At 43.2% G+C, this 13,419-nt stretch overlaps 1 protein-coding gene across 1 annotated transcript; it reads right to left on the bottom strand.

Annotated features, from left to right (window-relative positions):
* Window positions 1-4,824: 4,824 nt before the first annotated feature.
* metrnla (meteorin like, glial cell differentiation regulator a) lies at window positions 4,825-11,514 on the bottom strand. Its single transcript, XM_023264341.3, has 4 exons — window positions 11,130-11,514; window positions 8,929-9,317; window positions 5,904-5,963; window positions 4,825-5,755 (listed from the first exon to the last, which is right to left on the bottom strand). The coding sequence occupies exons 1-4, from the start codon at window positions 11,225-11,227 to the stop codon at window positions 5,442-5,444; spliced, it is 861 nt and encodes a 286-aa protein (XP_023120109.2). The 5' UTR covers window positions 11,228-11,514; the 3' UTR covers window positions 4,825-5,441.
* Window positions 11,515-13,419: the final 1,905 nt, after the last annotated feature.

Genomic DNA, 13,419 nt, shown 5'->3' with positions numbered 1-13,419 from the left:
TGCTGGAAATGGCCCTGCGGATCTCAGTAAATGAAGGTTGCTGGGGGAGGAGACGTGAAGGCAAGTAAATAAAAGTGCCATTTGCTGCGTGTTTGCTTGACGTCCTCTGAGCCAAATTCTGCTCCGTTATTGGGCTGCTGAGCATTTGGGGGTTCCTCGGTGGCTCCAGTGCTGCGGGACCCCCCACTCTGGCGGACATTGGTGTGTTTGCTGAACGAATAGGGTGCCCTGGTGCTGCCTCTGTGAGCCATGTGAGCCGACAGCAGCCGCACACATTCGCTCATTGAGAAAGAGGACCAGGCGGGACAAAAGGAAGAAGGAGTCAGCCTTGTAGGAGCAGACTGCAGCACCAAATCACCATTCACAAACAGAAATAATTAGTCATAATACAGACATCAGCCAAGACAGAGGAATCTACATGATAAAGCTTAGCACTGCGGTGTTTCTACCACATGCATGAACTCTATTTTCATTAACAGACTTTGGCTTGTGCTACTGTATATTTTTGACTGGATGTGATCCCAAAAGTCTCCGCCAACTTTAGGATGGAGTGAAACATTGTCTTGACAGGCTACCGTCAGCCAAAACTAACCAACTCTGATCTCCAAACCATCTGATAAAGACAGTGTCTGGTTTACTTCATGCACACTACCCATTTACTCAGCTGGAGCGCACAATTCCCAAATCCTCTTTGATACCTGATATTGAGACGTGCAGGCCCATGCTGTGACCCCACGAAAGCATTTTGCGAGAGACACCCAACACCCCAGTCCCTAATTCTACCATGCAGCTTTGTTGGGGGAGGCGGGGCGAAGGAGGCGGCTGGAAGGCATTTCATGAAACTCGCTGGGAGTTAATGAGCGTTCTGTGAGACACTTTAGTGGCTTGTTGACACTCAGTTTCTGATGTGTTCATCTCTATCTGTCTTGAATTGGGAATAAAGTTACATCTGTGAAAGTAGTGCAAAACTCAGTTATTTCATTTTATGTCCAATCAGTAAACTACAGGTTAAATAGGCCACATTAAAAATATAGGTCACAAGCAGCATCTTGAGTCAGTTTAACTGTGAACAAAGGGAAGTACACACTGAGGTGTAACGCTACCTGCATCAAAAGGTAAAATATTTTTTTGGTGTATATTGTAAAGAACCCACAAACACCACTGTTTTCTTAGTTTTCACCTCAGTTGTGTCCAATACAACTACTGAACTTGAGCCAAATCACTACTGAGACAATGTTAAAAAAAGCTGCATTACTACCAATACGAGAAAGCCCACTTACTGTCGACAAAAAAGTCATGCCATGCCTATTCCTTGCACTGAAAAACAACATCTGATTTCACACATAATTCATCTTTCAGTGACTGCTCAGGCAGAGCAAAGGGCATGGCATGAAATCAACTTCTTATGGATGTTGTCCAGGAAGAAAGCCGATGCACACAAAACAGCAAAGATTAAACTTTGCCCAGAAGGATGAAAAGAAGCCTGATGAATACTGGCAGCACATTCTTTGGTCAGATGAGACCAAAATAAAATAGTTTGGATCAGATGGGGTCCAGCATGTTTGGCGTGGACATGGCCAAGACTACAGCAGTGACTTTATAGTGCTGGCCATGAAACACTGATACATAGTGGTGAATATTTCCCTCTGCAGTCCCACACTGCAACAATAACACAAGATTTAATTTTTTAAAAAAAGATTTGAAAAAGTGAGTGACAGGGCCACGTTTGTGCTCTGACCTGAAGAATATTGAACATCACAGGGATATTTAAAAAAGGAAAGTGGAGCAATAAAACCCCTCCAGCAAAGAGCAGCTGAAAAGAATCATCTTTGACAAATGGCAGAACGTCTCACCGCAGGCTTGTGATAGACTGGTATCATCCATGCCACGGAGGATCGAATCTGTCAACAAAATTAGAGACAAACATGCAAAATAGAAAAAAAAAATTCACAAATGAAATATTATGACACAACTTTTCAGATCACATTGCTTGCCTGGTACTATAATTTAACTAATCAATACAAGGCTGAAACTGACAACAGATGGATGAACCCTAAACTGAAGAATTGTTCGAGATGACGAGAAAAAAATTCAGATTTTAAATGTTCCAAAATATTTTAAACATGTACGGAGTGTGCAACAGAAATGTCAGCATTGTGACAGATTAGAGGCGTTGGGCTGCAGCTGCAGAGTGAGCTGTGGCTCAGTGTGGGTGGCGGCGATCTGGCTGCTGGGGCGGTGTGTTTATGTGTGCTGGGGTTAGGGCCACGCGCACAGTGCAGCCATACACACTAACACACACACACACACACACACACACACACGGAAAAACCACAGAGACTCTATTGATTCCGGCTAATCAAGGCGGCGGCGTGAGGGGGGTGAGCTGCACACGCATGTGTGTGAAGTCAACACATTCCCCACATTCCAGCACTTCCCAAAGAGGCATAAAATATTAGCCACTACACTAAGCTCTGAGGCCTCTTCTCACTGCTTGGGGTCCTCCTGCTCTTAAACTCGACTGCCCTTTTTTTGCTGCCAAGTGACTATGCACTTTGTCGCGGCTGCAGTTTTCAACAGACGGTTTGTTCTTCCTCTCTTTTTTAATTCCACCCACAAGATGACCATGCAGTGCCTTCTGGCTGAATCACACAGGCAGCACAAAGGCTCCACATATTTACGTCTGGTTTAGACTGATCCTTCTCAACTGGTAATACGGCAAAATCTGACCTCGCCCATTGAGTTTCAACCGATTGCATGTGTCTAACTGATTAATTGAATGCACACCAAATCCCACTGAAGGGCCTTGCACAATCTTGCTGACATATAATTTATAAAACATGCAGTATCAGAGACAATGACCAGCAAGTCAAATTATCTGTAGATTGTTGTTACACGCAGACGCAAAAATAAATACTATCATTGAAAAGTTTCTGTTTCTTTTCAAGGGCTTATTTATGCTTTACGCTACCAACAAGTAGCAAAAGTTTACATTGTGATTATGAGCTTGCCTGCTGCTTTTGAGGTGTCTGCTAATGCTTCATTTTTAGGACTTCACTAATTAAGAAGCTGTATATTATGATGGTCCTGTATGAAATCAGTGTTCTATCAACCAATACTTTCATTATCAATGAATCTACAATTTATTTTCTCATTTAAACTACTGATTTTTGGCCTGAAAAACATTTTAAAAGACAATGAAAAATGTGCATCGCTGTTTCCTTTTGGGAAGATGGAAACAAGCATTTCTAGCTAAAGAGCTAAATGACTTAAAATAAGAATTCATCAAAGTAGCTGCTGATTAAGGTTCTCAGTTAACTAATCAGTTGATACATTAATTGTTACGGCTCTAGTGAAAATGAATCCACAGTCACAGAGAACAAATTGTTGCTACTGAAAGTATCCTCTTAAAAGATGAGATGTGTTCAGCTCGGATGGAAAGAGCTTATGTGCAATGGAAACTATGGAGGACAGAATACACCAACAACACTTTGGAGAGTGATGCAGGTATTAATTATGTGTGCCGTGGAATCTGGAAACAGACTTTGTTACCAGAAGGCCGAACGGCAGACGAATCCACTCCAGCTCTCTGATATCAGTCTTTCTGTAGCCCTGCAGACAGTTGCAGCTCAAGGCTGAGGGAACTCTGACAACCAGGACAGCTGGTCCAGTGACGCACCCGGCAGCCAAGCAAAGAGCGCCGACCCTCCTCTTCCTCCCACTCCTCCACCTCCGAGGCTCCTGGTGTTAAAGCCAGAGCGAAAAGGTTCATAGTGAGACATAGTTACCATAGAAACTCTGTTTGCATTTCCCAGTGAGCAATTCCAGGACCTCTGGCTTTCAGCTGGAATTCAGACACTCAATTCAATGCACAGTGCTGTCTGGAAAAGCAATTGTCTATGTGGGGCAACTTATTCTTCATTCATTCGAGGTGCATTTCCGTTTAAGTGAAAAGGCAGACAAAAAGAACTTTTGGCCATGAACTGGATGTCATCTTAACAGGCTGGGCTTGCAGGCTGCATCACTGGGTGTAGGTCAACGAAAAGCTCCAATATCCTGATCGGTTCTTCATGTTTTATTTAAGATGATGAAAATGAAAGGCCTTCATTTAAACAGGGGGGGGGTTTGAGCAGAATTGTAAATGTCAATCAAAATTAGTGTGGCTGGAGGGTGCTGCTTTCTGCTGCATGCCTGGTCACTGGGCTGTATTCAGGTCTGTCTTCAGTCCTCACTCTTATACTAGGCTGCTGCGTCGGAACAAAGAGGCCTTTCACATTGACCTTGACACACAGCCACCCCATCACCACAGGAACCAACTTGGAGGAATCCACCCCAACTCTCTGATATCAATCTCTCTGTACCCCTGGCAGACGGTCCCGACTCAAGGCCGAGGTGAGGAGGCTAATGCACATCATATGATGGTGTTTTTCTTCCAATAGAGAATATAGAAAAAGAGCCTCTTCATGCCAATGGGAATTTTATATTATCCAACCCGAAACTAGCCACTACATCCCTTCAAAAGATTACATCTGAGCGTCACAGTGCCTAAATAGGTTTAATAGAATTAGAGCTGCAACTAATAATCATTTTCATTAATTATTTACATGTTAAACAATCATTCAGCTGCTAAAATGTCACAAAAACATAAAAAAACACCTAAGAAGAGGTTTTCAAATCTTATATTTTGTCCAACCAGCAATCTGATACCCAAATAATAATAAAAAAAGTTTTAAATCAATTATTCACTTAAAAGAATAGTTATTTTGTTCAGAAAGCCAGTCTGTTGTGCAAATTGGGTCACAAGTCAAAGCACAAAGAGCCTGCTAAAGTTTAAACGTGTGTCGTTTATTTACAGGTAAGCACCACAGACATCAGTTGTGCAAGGGAATAAAAGTTTTTATTCTCAAGACCAAAAAAAATTTTTGTCAGTTTTTTTGGTTTCTTTTTTATTACAATTGTACAGCCTGAAAAAAAACCCCACACTAAATCCAGGCAGAAAATTGCAAATCATTTTTTAAACAAAATAAGACGCTTTCACTTTATACATTTATGTCGTAAGAAATAAATTCATAACTGTACATCAAGCTTTTTACAAAGCACAAAGAGCTTCAAAAATGTACAATATTCATTCACATTTTATACACATTTAAAAAAAAACAAAAAACGAATGGGGTCTGCTACATTTAAAACCTTGCAGTTCCTTGTGTGCGAGAAAGGCAATCCGAACACATTCCACGTTGCATCACGTTCAAACTTTGACTACAACTAGTATGCTGCTTGGCAACATTCAGGAGCTTCGTCCATTGTCAGAAGACAGCAGGAGAGGAGAGAGGCTCTGCCACCGGGCCAGTCTGTCAGTCTCTCCTCAGCCTGAACACTTGGTTCAGCTCTCCTCCCCATTCAGTGAGGACTTTATTTCCAAAAGCAGTCAGGTAACCTGGTCAGTCCACGTCCATGTGACAGGGGTTGTTCCCCTGCTGCTGTGCCTCATGATACAGCCGCAGGAAGTCTTTGTAACGTGGGGCGCAGCCCATCCAGGCCTCCCCAAACCTCACCGTCCCAGTGAAGAGGAACTCTCCCTCACCGGATCTTACCCCACACTGACGGGGCATCTTGATACGTCCAGTCCATCTCCGGACTCTCACACCCCCAGATACAAAAACCTGGGTTTTCTGTCTGTAGAGGCGACTGATCTCCACTGTAACTGATGATCGCTCCTCTTCCCGGTCCACCTTCTTAATGCTGCCTCTTGCCACTGGAGGGAGAAAAAAAAAAGCAGGAAAACAAAATTTAGAAACTGGAGACAGATATATTTCATGTTAAACAGAGGATTGTTTTCATTGGACATTTCTGCCCACCATCCAGCAACAGCAAGAAGCCTATAATTCTCTGCTGTTTCTTACCAAAGTCATTGGTGCAGACTGCTAGAAGCATCTCAGCATTGTTGCAGGGCTGACAGGGCACTAAAAAAAGAGGGAAAACAACTTTAGAGAAAAAATTTGGTCGAGCAAAGCGAAACAGAAAAAGCACATGATTTTTTTTGACATGACTTGTTATGCAGTGTGATTAAAAATCTTGACAGGTCCACAACTTTCCAGCTAAGTACCGCTTACACAAACACACAACTGTGGCTGGGTCGGCCATGTTGGAGAATGTGTTGCTTACACTCACATAGCCAATTAGGGTCACTGTGATTTTCATGCAAACATGATTATATATTTACAAATGGCAGATTAAGATTTAGCAGTTTTACACTAGAAAGTGTTGATGAGTGCATATTCGTGTGTGTCTAATGCTCATGGGGGCAGTTCAGCTCCTCCGCCACCACAGGAACCCCTTGACACCCCATGACAAACAAGGACCAGATGAAAAGGATAAGCAGAGCAGTAAGACAAGGAGAGGTTACATCTCTGACCTGAGCTCTGGTAGCACTCAGCATTCCTGCTGGGACTGCAACTTAACTATAACATCACGCATATTTCCTACCGGCCTTGAAAGTGATACTGACACAGGCATACAAGGACCAAGTGTTCCTATTTAATACACATCACAAGACAGAGAGGGCAGTCTCATAATAATTAGGTGAATTAATGGCAATAGCCTCGATCAAGTATTCAAATCTGTCCCATTTTATCTTTAACTGGCGGTTTTAGAGCAGCAACTCATGCCTGCCAACCTCCAGACTGTTTTACAGCAGGAGAAAGGGCTCTAGGCGAAACCAGTAAAGTCAATGATTAGTTGACTCAGGTGGTCCTGCGGCTGACTGAACCAAAATGCCTTTATTACCCCGAGACCTGCTGTGGATTTCCTTAGGGGTAGAGTGGCACACAGGAGCAGGTGGAGGGGTGTCTAGTCAGCAGTGGGCTGAGGGTGGAGGCATGAGTGGTTGTCTGTCCTTAAAGTGAAACAGAATGATTAAGAGTGTTAACTCAGGTGGATCCAGTGTGCTGGAAACCGCACTACTTTACATGACTGGTCATAAATCTGAGCGCTAAGTCAAGATTTTCAAGAAAAATTTGCAGACCGCTACTTGGAAAGTCAAACGCTAAAGAGGAGATGTTGGCCCTCTGTCATCTTTAAGAGCTTGAGTTTATATTTAGCTGGCTTATCTAAGGTCGTGGGTACGGAGGGGTAAGGGATGAGCATGTTTAGGGTCAGCTAGTGTAGTAACACAAGGTGCTGCTACATCACCGCAGAGGTCGGGGGTCAAACAGCCACAAGCCTAGATGGCTTAGGAGCAGCTGGAGAGCCGGGAGACTTCAGAGAGGCCTTCCTTCGCCCCGGAGCCCAGAGCAGAGGGCAAAGCTCACTTTGAAGTGAGCCCGCGTACTGCCAGAGCATTAGGCAGAGCAGCGAGCCCAGGGTAAAGCCGGGAGTGTTTATTCTTCCCTCCAAAGCTGAGCCGAGCGGGGCTCACATGTCAAACATGAAACAGAACCGCAGGAATGGGCCGAGAGCCGAGTCAGCATCTCTCTCTGGCCCGTGCACATGCAGCGCCACTCTGATCACGAACCACTTCACAGGAGCAGAGAGGGCTGAGGGATGGGAGGAGTGCGAGAGGAGGGGTGGCGGGGCACGTTACAGTGTCCCTGCAACATCTGGGCCCAGATGCATTCCGCTGTAATGGAGCACATCTCGCTAATGTGGCTCGGCACAGACGACGACCACTTCAAATAACCAGGAAGAGAAATGGAAGATATATGAAGGGGAGAGGAATGAAAAGGAAAATAGTGGAATGATTAATACACAAGAAGGAAATTAAGAGGTAGGAAATAGTGAGACTGATAGGCCAAAAAAAATGAGAATAACTTAAGTGAGTTGAAAGGGAGGCTGAGGGAGTGACAGCGAGAAAAGAAGGGAGTGGGGGGGCCTATATGCTCATAGAAGTTCCTCCCAACATCTGGTTGGAGATGCATTCCAGCTTGATGGTGAGCAACTCAATCCCAGCACAGCGGGTCAGAGAGAAGAGGAAGGGAAAGAAGGAAGAAACGGGGAGAAAAAAAAATAAGATGAGAAGAGGTGAAGGAGCAATCAATCCAGCAGTCGAGGCTTCAGATGACACGAGACCACTGTCTTTGTGAATCATCCCAGTGCTATCTCAGGCCACATTACAGCACCAGATTATACTACAGAGTCGAGCCGAGCACACTAATGTGGTCAAAACAACTCCATGCTGGCTCCTCTGCATTTAACCCTCTCTCTGTCTCTCTCTCTCTCTCTCTCCGCCGTGCCAGATAATGACGCAGGATGTGGATATGTGAACCCGGAGAGCCGTAAAAACAGATGTGGGGATGATACCGCTCATATTTTGCTTTAGGTGGAAAAAAACACAGTTGCTCGCACAGTTGCGCAGCTTGAAAATGTGCAGGTTTGGCAGGTACGCAGCGTGAAAATAGACGGCTGTTTTTCATCGGAGGCCCTCTGTTTGGCTGTGCCCCTCCACACACAAGCCAAACAAAAAAAAAAGAAAGAAAGAAAAACAATTAAAGCCTACAGCATAGTACTTTAAAGGCAAATCAGGCCTGAATAGTTGTGGAATGAGCTGATATTAAAATTTTATCCTAAAAAACAAAAGCTACATAAACACTTCAGATTCAGATTATGACGTTTTAATACTCAAAATGAGAGTTTGACAAGAAATATATTTTTCCAAAACCAAAATGTACAGACAATTCGACAAGAAAAATAGACTTTGGCTTTCGTATTAGCAGTGTGCTGGAGCAAAAGTTGAGTTTCCTACTATTAGAGTCCAACTTAATAAAAGTTTCCACCAGTAGATGGCTGCATTTAGTGCACAGCACACACCACGGAGACAAAGCCACTCAGTTCTAGAGGGAATCAATCAAAAGTAAGTCTGCAGATCTTTAAACCAGCAATTATCTGCAGGTTTATCCAGTACAGAAGCACCATAACAAAGACATATCTTACCACCAAGTGAGTGTGCCTCTGTTCCCAGCCGGTCACTGACCAGCTCGTACTGAAATGCTGTAATCCGCCGGCTGATGTCCATGTGCGGGACGGCCTCGATGAAGAGCGCCCCCTCTTGAATGCTGAAACAGTGCACTTTGCCCTGAGCCTGGTCCTGTTCGCGCAGCAGCAAACGCAGCTTGCCATTACGGTCCAGGTAGATGTTGGTGCCGCTGGAGTCTGTGGAGGGTTTGATGCAGATGGAGAGCCGAGCGGCGGCGGGGGAGACTATGTTGGGTCGGAGGTTGACGATGATGGCACCTGTCGGGTAGAGCCACTCCAGAGAGCCTTGGGAGCAACGCAGGTACACCTGCTCCACATCCCTGGTGTGGCCTTCATGGGTCAGACCACTGGAGAGCAAGAAAGGACAAGAAGTCAGCACACATCAACTATGCTACAATGAAAAGATTGTTTTAAAATGTGTGAAAATCTCTTTTATTGTGAAGAAGTGTTTTTCAAACTCTTAGAGAACCTTTTTTTTCCCCCTGTCACATGACATAAAGAGATTTATTCGCCACTCTGAAAATGATTTTCTGGTCATTTATAGCCTGAGTTAACTGACCAAGGTGGAGACCCCTGGCAGACTGTAAGGACATTAGACCACATTCCTTCTGAAGCATTAAGGCCGTGCGCAAGACTGGCTGCATGACCAGTCACGAGCCGGAGCAGCCAAAATGACCTCAGCTCCAACACACACTCCTCATACCACATTGTTCCGCCCAGAGCTTTGGCAAAACGCACCACTGGCAGGCTGCCTTTGGGAAGAGTTTGGAGGCAGAAATGGATGAATGGAGGGACACAGGGGCTTCTGGGCAGACAACAGCAGCAACAGTAGCTGGGCCTGCTGCATGCAAGTGCAAATGCAGGTCACGCACCGAACCTCCCCTTGCTTTCAAGCCACCAAAGAGACTGGAAGAGACTTGTCCGGGCAGCACTTCGGACTCTGGCGCCAGCATGACCAAATGACTCCCTCCAGAACTTAATGCCTGGTCAGGGTTTGAAAACTCCAGCCTGTCAGTCATTCTGTGGCAAAGCCAGAGGCAGGAAGCCATCAGCAGTCTACCAGCGTGCACATGCCAAGCTAGTGGTTTGACTCTGGAGGAGAAACGCCCAGTTTCCTGAAAATGAGATGCTGAAATTCAAATTCAGCCAGAGATCTAAAGTAAGTCATGGCACATGCGGAGCATATGCAGCCGAAAGCCCCATAACCAGGCTCTCCTCAGCACGCCTCTAATTAAGTTCTTTTCTAACTTCATCACTTCTGCATGCAATTAAAGGAGATTAGTCAAGAGTCTCCCTAATGAACAACAGATTATTGGTTGGAAGCTCAAAGTATCGCCTACCCCTCCTGGAGGATGAAAAACAAAACCACACTATTTGAGGCGCAGCTCTCAAGTGCAAAACAGATTTCAGCAGATGTTTGATGGGAGGTGAAACTTTCCAGTATGTGCTGCTTGAGGTTGAAGAATCTGTTGAAAAACTTTTTTTTAAACATACACCAAGGCTGCATTTAGGACTGTGAGTTGTGTACATATAATCATGTAAATATTTTTTGTTAATGAGTGAATATTTTGAGACTGATTATAACATTTTTCTTGTCATTACCACCCACTACAGTAGACACATGGCACCATGTGTTTGTATCCATACACCAGCTATGGGTCTTATTTGAAAGACTTTTCAGGTTAAAAAATCTTGAAAATTGTATACAAATTACTTATTTTGAAGGGCAACATGAGTAAAATTCTGCATCACAGAAGAAAAGAAGAGTTAATGTAACCTTTACAGGATTTTAAAAAAACTAAGGTGATATTTAAAGACAACATTTGTATATGGAACAGGATGGACTTTAATTCAAGCTCATTATTATAAAAGTAAAATCTTTTTTATTGCTACGTTGATCATTTAATTTGGTCAGTCATTAATAGTCATAAATTCATCACAAATTCAAACCCACGTGTCTCTTTTGATCTTAAGCAGAAAGCTTTTTATTCTACTTGTGTGCCCAGTTTCCTTAGAATTTGAATCTCCTTCACCGCTGAGTTTCGGTCACAGTCATTTTAGGTCGCTGCCAGCAGCTCACTTACTTTCATTACATTACAGCGATTTTATTCAACTTTATAACTTTGTTTCATTAAAATAAACAAGTCAGGAATCCTCACCTGCCCTTCCAGCTGCACTGATCGCTTGAATATTGGCAGAAAGAAATCCGACAGAGGAGCAGGAGAAGCAGTGCGGAGGCCAGCATCGGGGTGAGCATGTTTATCTCGCCTCACTTTGCCTCCTCTCGAGTGAAACTACGATCAAGTCCACCGCTGTCTTTCCAGCCACATCGCGTTTCCATGAGCCCCGATCAGCTCCGTGTGCTCCCCAGGGTCTCTCTTTTATGATGTTTTTTTAAGTCTCGAGAGGTTCCGAATGAATAAAGGCGCTTCTTCTTCTCCTTTCTTTCTTTACGCGCTCCGCCGTGGCGCTCGGTGTTGACAGCCGTGCGTAAAATGTGGAGTGAGTTTCGCTCCGACTCCGCTTCGGCAGCCCTGATTGCTCTCCACGTCACACCCCATCCACAGCAGTTTATCACCGTATGCTGCGTTCAAGTGCTCGGCTTCAGGATCCGACCTGCGAGTTTCACAGCAGAAAGTGCAACATCGGAGTGATTTTGTTGTAGAAAAATATCCCTAAAGCATCAACGAGCTGCCCTGTTATGGAGTTGTGCAGTAAAGACGCATTGTTTGAAAGAATATTCAAATGCATGAATAATTCTCAACAAATGCAGCCCCTGTGTTCTAATGCTACATTGTGTTAGCTGATTATGTTGAAAGGCTAATTGATGATTAGAAAACCCTTGTGCAATTATGTTAGCACGTGAATAAAAGTGTAAATTTTCATGGAAAACGTGAAATTGTCTGGGTGACCCCAAACTTTGGAACGGTAGTGTATATTTCTGCTTTATTTTTGTTTTTTTCACTGATCTTTCCTACATTTTTGCACAACCCCCTTTGCTGCTGTAACACTGCAAATTTACCCAATGTGGAATAAATAGAGGATTTTCCTATCTTTTTTTTTTTTTTTTTTTTACATTTTGTTTTGATCATTCTGCTCCATTGCTCTATGGCCCACCTAGCATATCTAAACAAAGTGTCAATCACTATGTATTTATCGATTATAATTGTATCTATTCCTTTATCATGATCATCTTCACAGTTTCCACAAAATTTTTGGTTCCCATTCTAATACGCTGCATTACGCCTATCACTATATATATATATATATATATATATATATATATATATATATATATATATATATATATATATATATATATATATATATATATATATATATATACACATATATAGCTGTAATGAAGTTCTGGGACATTGAAAGCCATCCACTTCTTCTTGATTGTCAGGGGTAAATGAGACACACGAAGACCACAAAGATAGCTGAGTAGGGTTAGGAAAGTTACATTTAAATAATTTCATCATGTCAGGAAACCTCCACCTTCCAACTTCCACCTGCTCAATTCATCTGAAATGAAAATGGAAAAGTTCTGACAGTACTTGAAGGCAGCATAGAAGTTGTATGGAAAAGACAACAGCACCCCTGCATTTCCATCCCGATTATCTTGAAGGAGAATTTTTACATTTAGCAGTAAAACTTCAGTTAATATTTGCTATATAGGTTAACAGGACAAACGTCTTACTTTGAAAAGCTAGGATTGCCTACAAAACTGCACAAATGTTGTTGTTGCCACAACAAGATTTGATCCTTAAATCCAATTAATTTCAATTTTATTTATATCAGACCAAGTCTCATCATATGTCATCGCATGGCAAGCTGAATTATAGAGAGAAAACGTAACAAATTCAAGTTATTTCCTTGAATTAGGCATAGGTCATTCAGGGCGGTTATCTGCCTCGACTGGTCAGGGTGAGGGTAAAGAGGAGATAGAAAGGAAATCAGACAGAAAACAGACAAACAACACCTTTAGGAGTCTGGTGAGCCAAGTAACCACTGATTAGAAACATGCAGCTCTGGAGTATAACTAAGACATGGTTCAGGGTCATCTGAAACAGCTCTAACTATCAGCTTTATCAAAATGGAAAGTTTTAAGCTTAGTCTTGAAAGTACAGAGGTTGTCTGCCTCCCAAACCCAAACTAGGAGCTGATTCCACAGCAAAGCAGCCTGGCAGCTCAAATCTCTGCCTCCCATCCTGCTTTTGGAAATTCAAGGAAGCACAAATAAACCTGCTCTCTCAGAGTGAAGTGCTCTGTTGGGATAATATGGTACAATAAGGTCTTAAAGATACAATGGAGCTGAGTCATTAAGGGCTTTGTGTGTGAGGAGGGGATTTGAAATTCAAATCTGGATTTTACAGAATGCGGTAATCATGCTGAAGGAAGGAGGAAAACAATGCTCTTTTAAAGGAAAGGTGCATAAACACGATT

Source organism: Amphiprion ocellaris, chromosome 19 (genome assembly GCF_022539595.1).
Source record: "Amphiprion ocellaris isolate individual 3 ecotype Okinawa chromosome 19, ASM2253959v1, whole genome shotgun sequence".
Taxonomy (NCBI): domain Eukaryota; kingdom Metazoa; phylum Chordata; class Actinopteri; family Pomacentridae; genus Amphiprion; species Amphiprion ocellaris.
The sequence above is the reverse complement of the archived record's forward strand: the minus strand, read 5'-3'. Positions and strand labels throughout refer to the sequence as shown.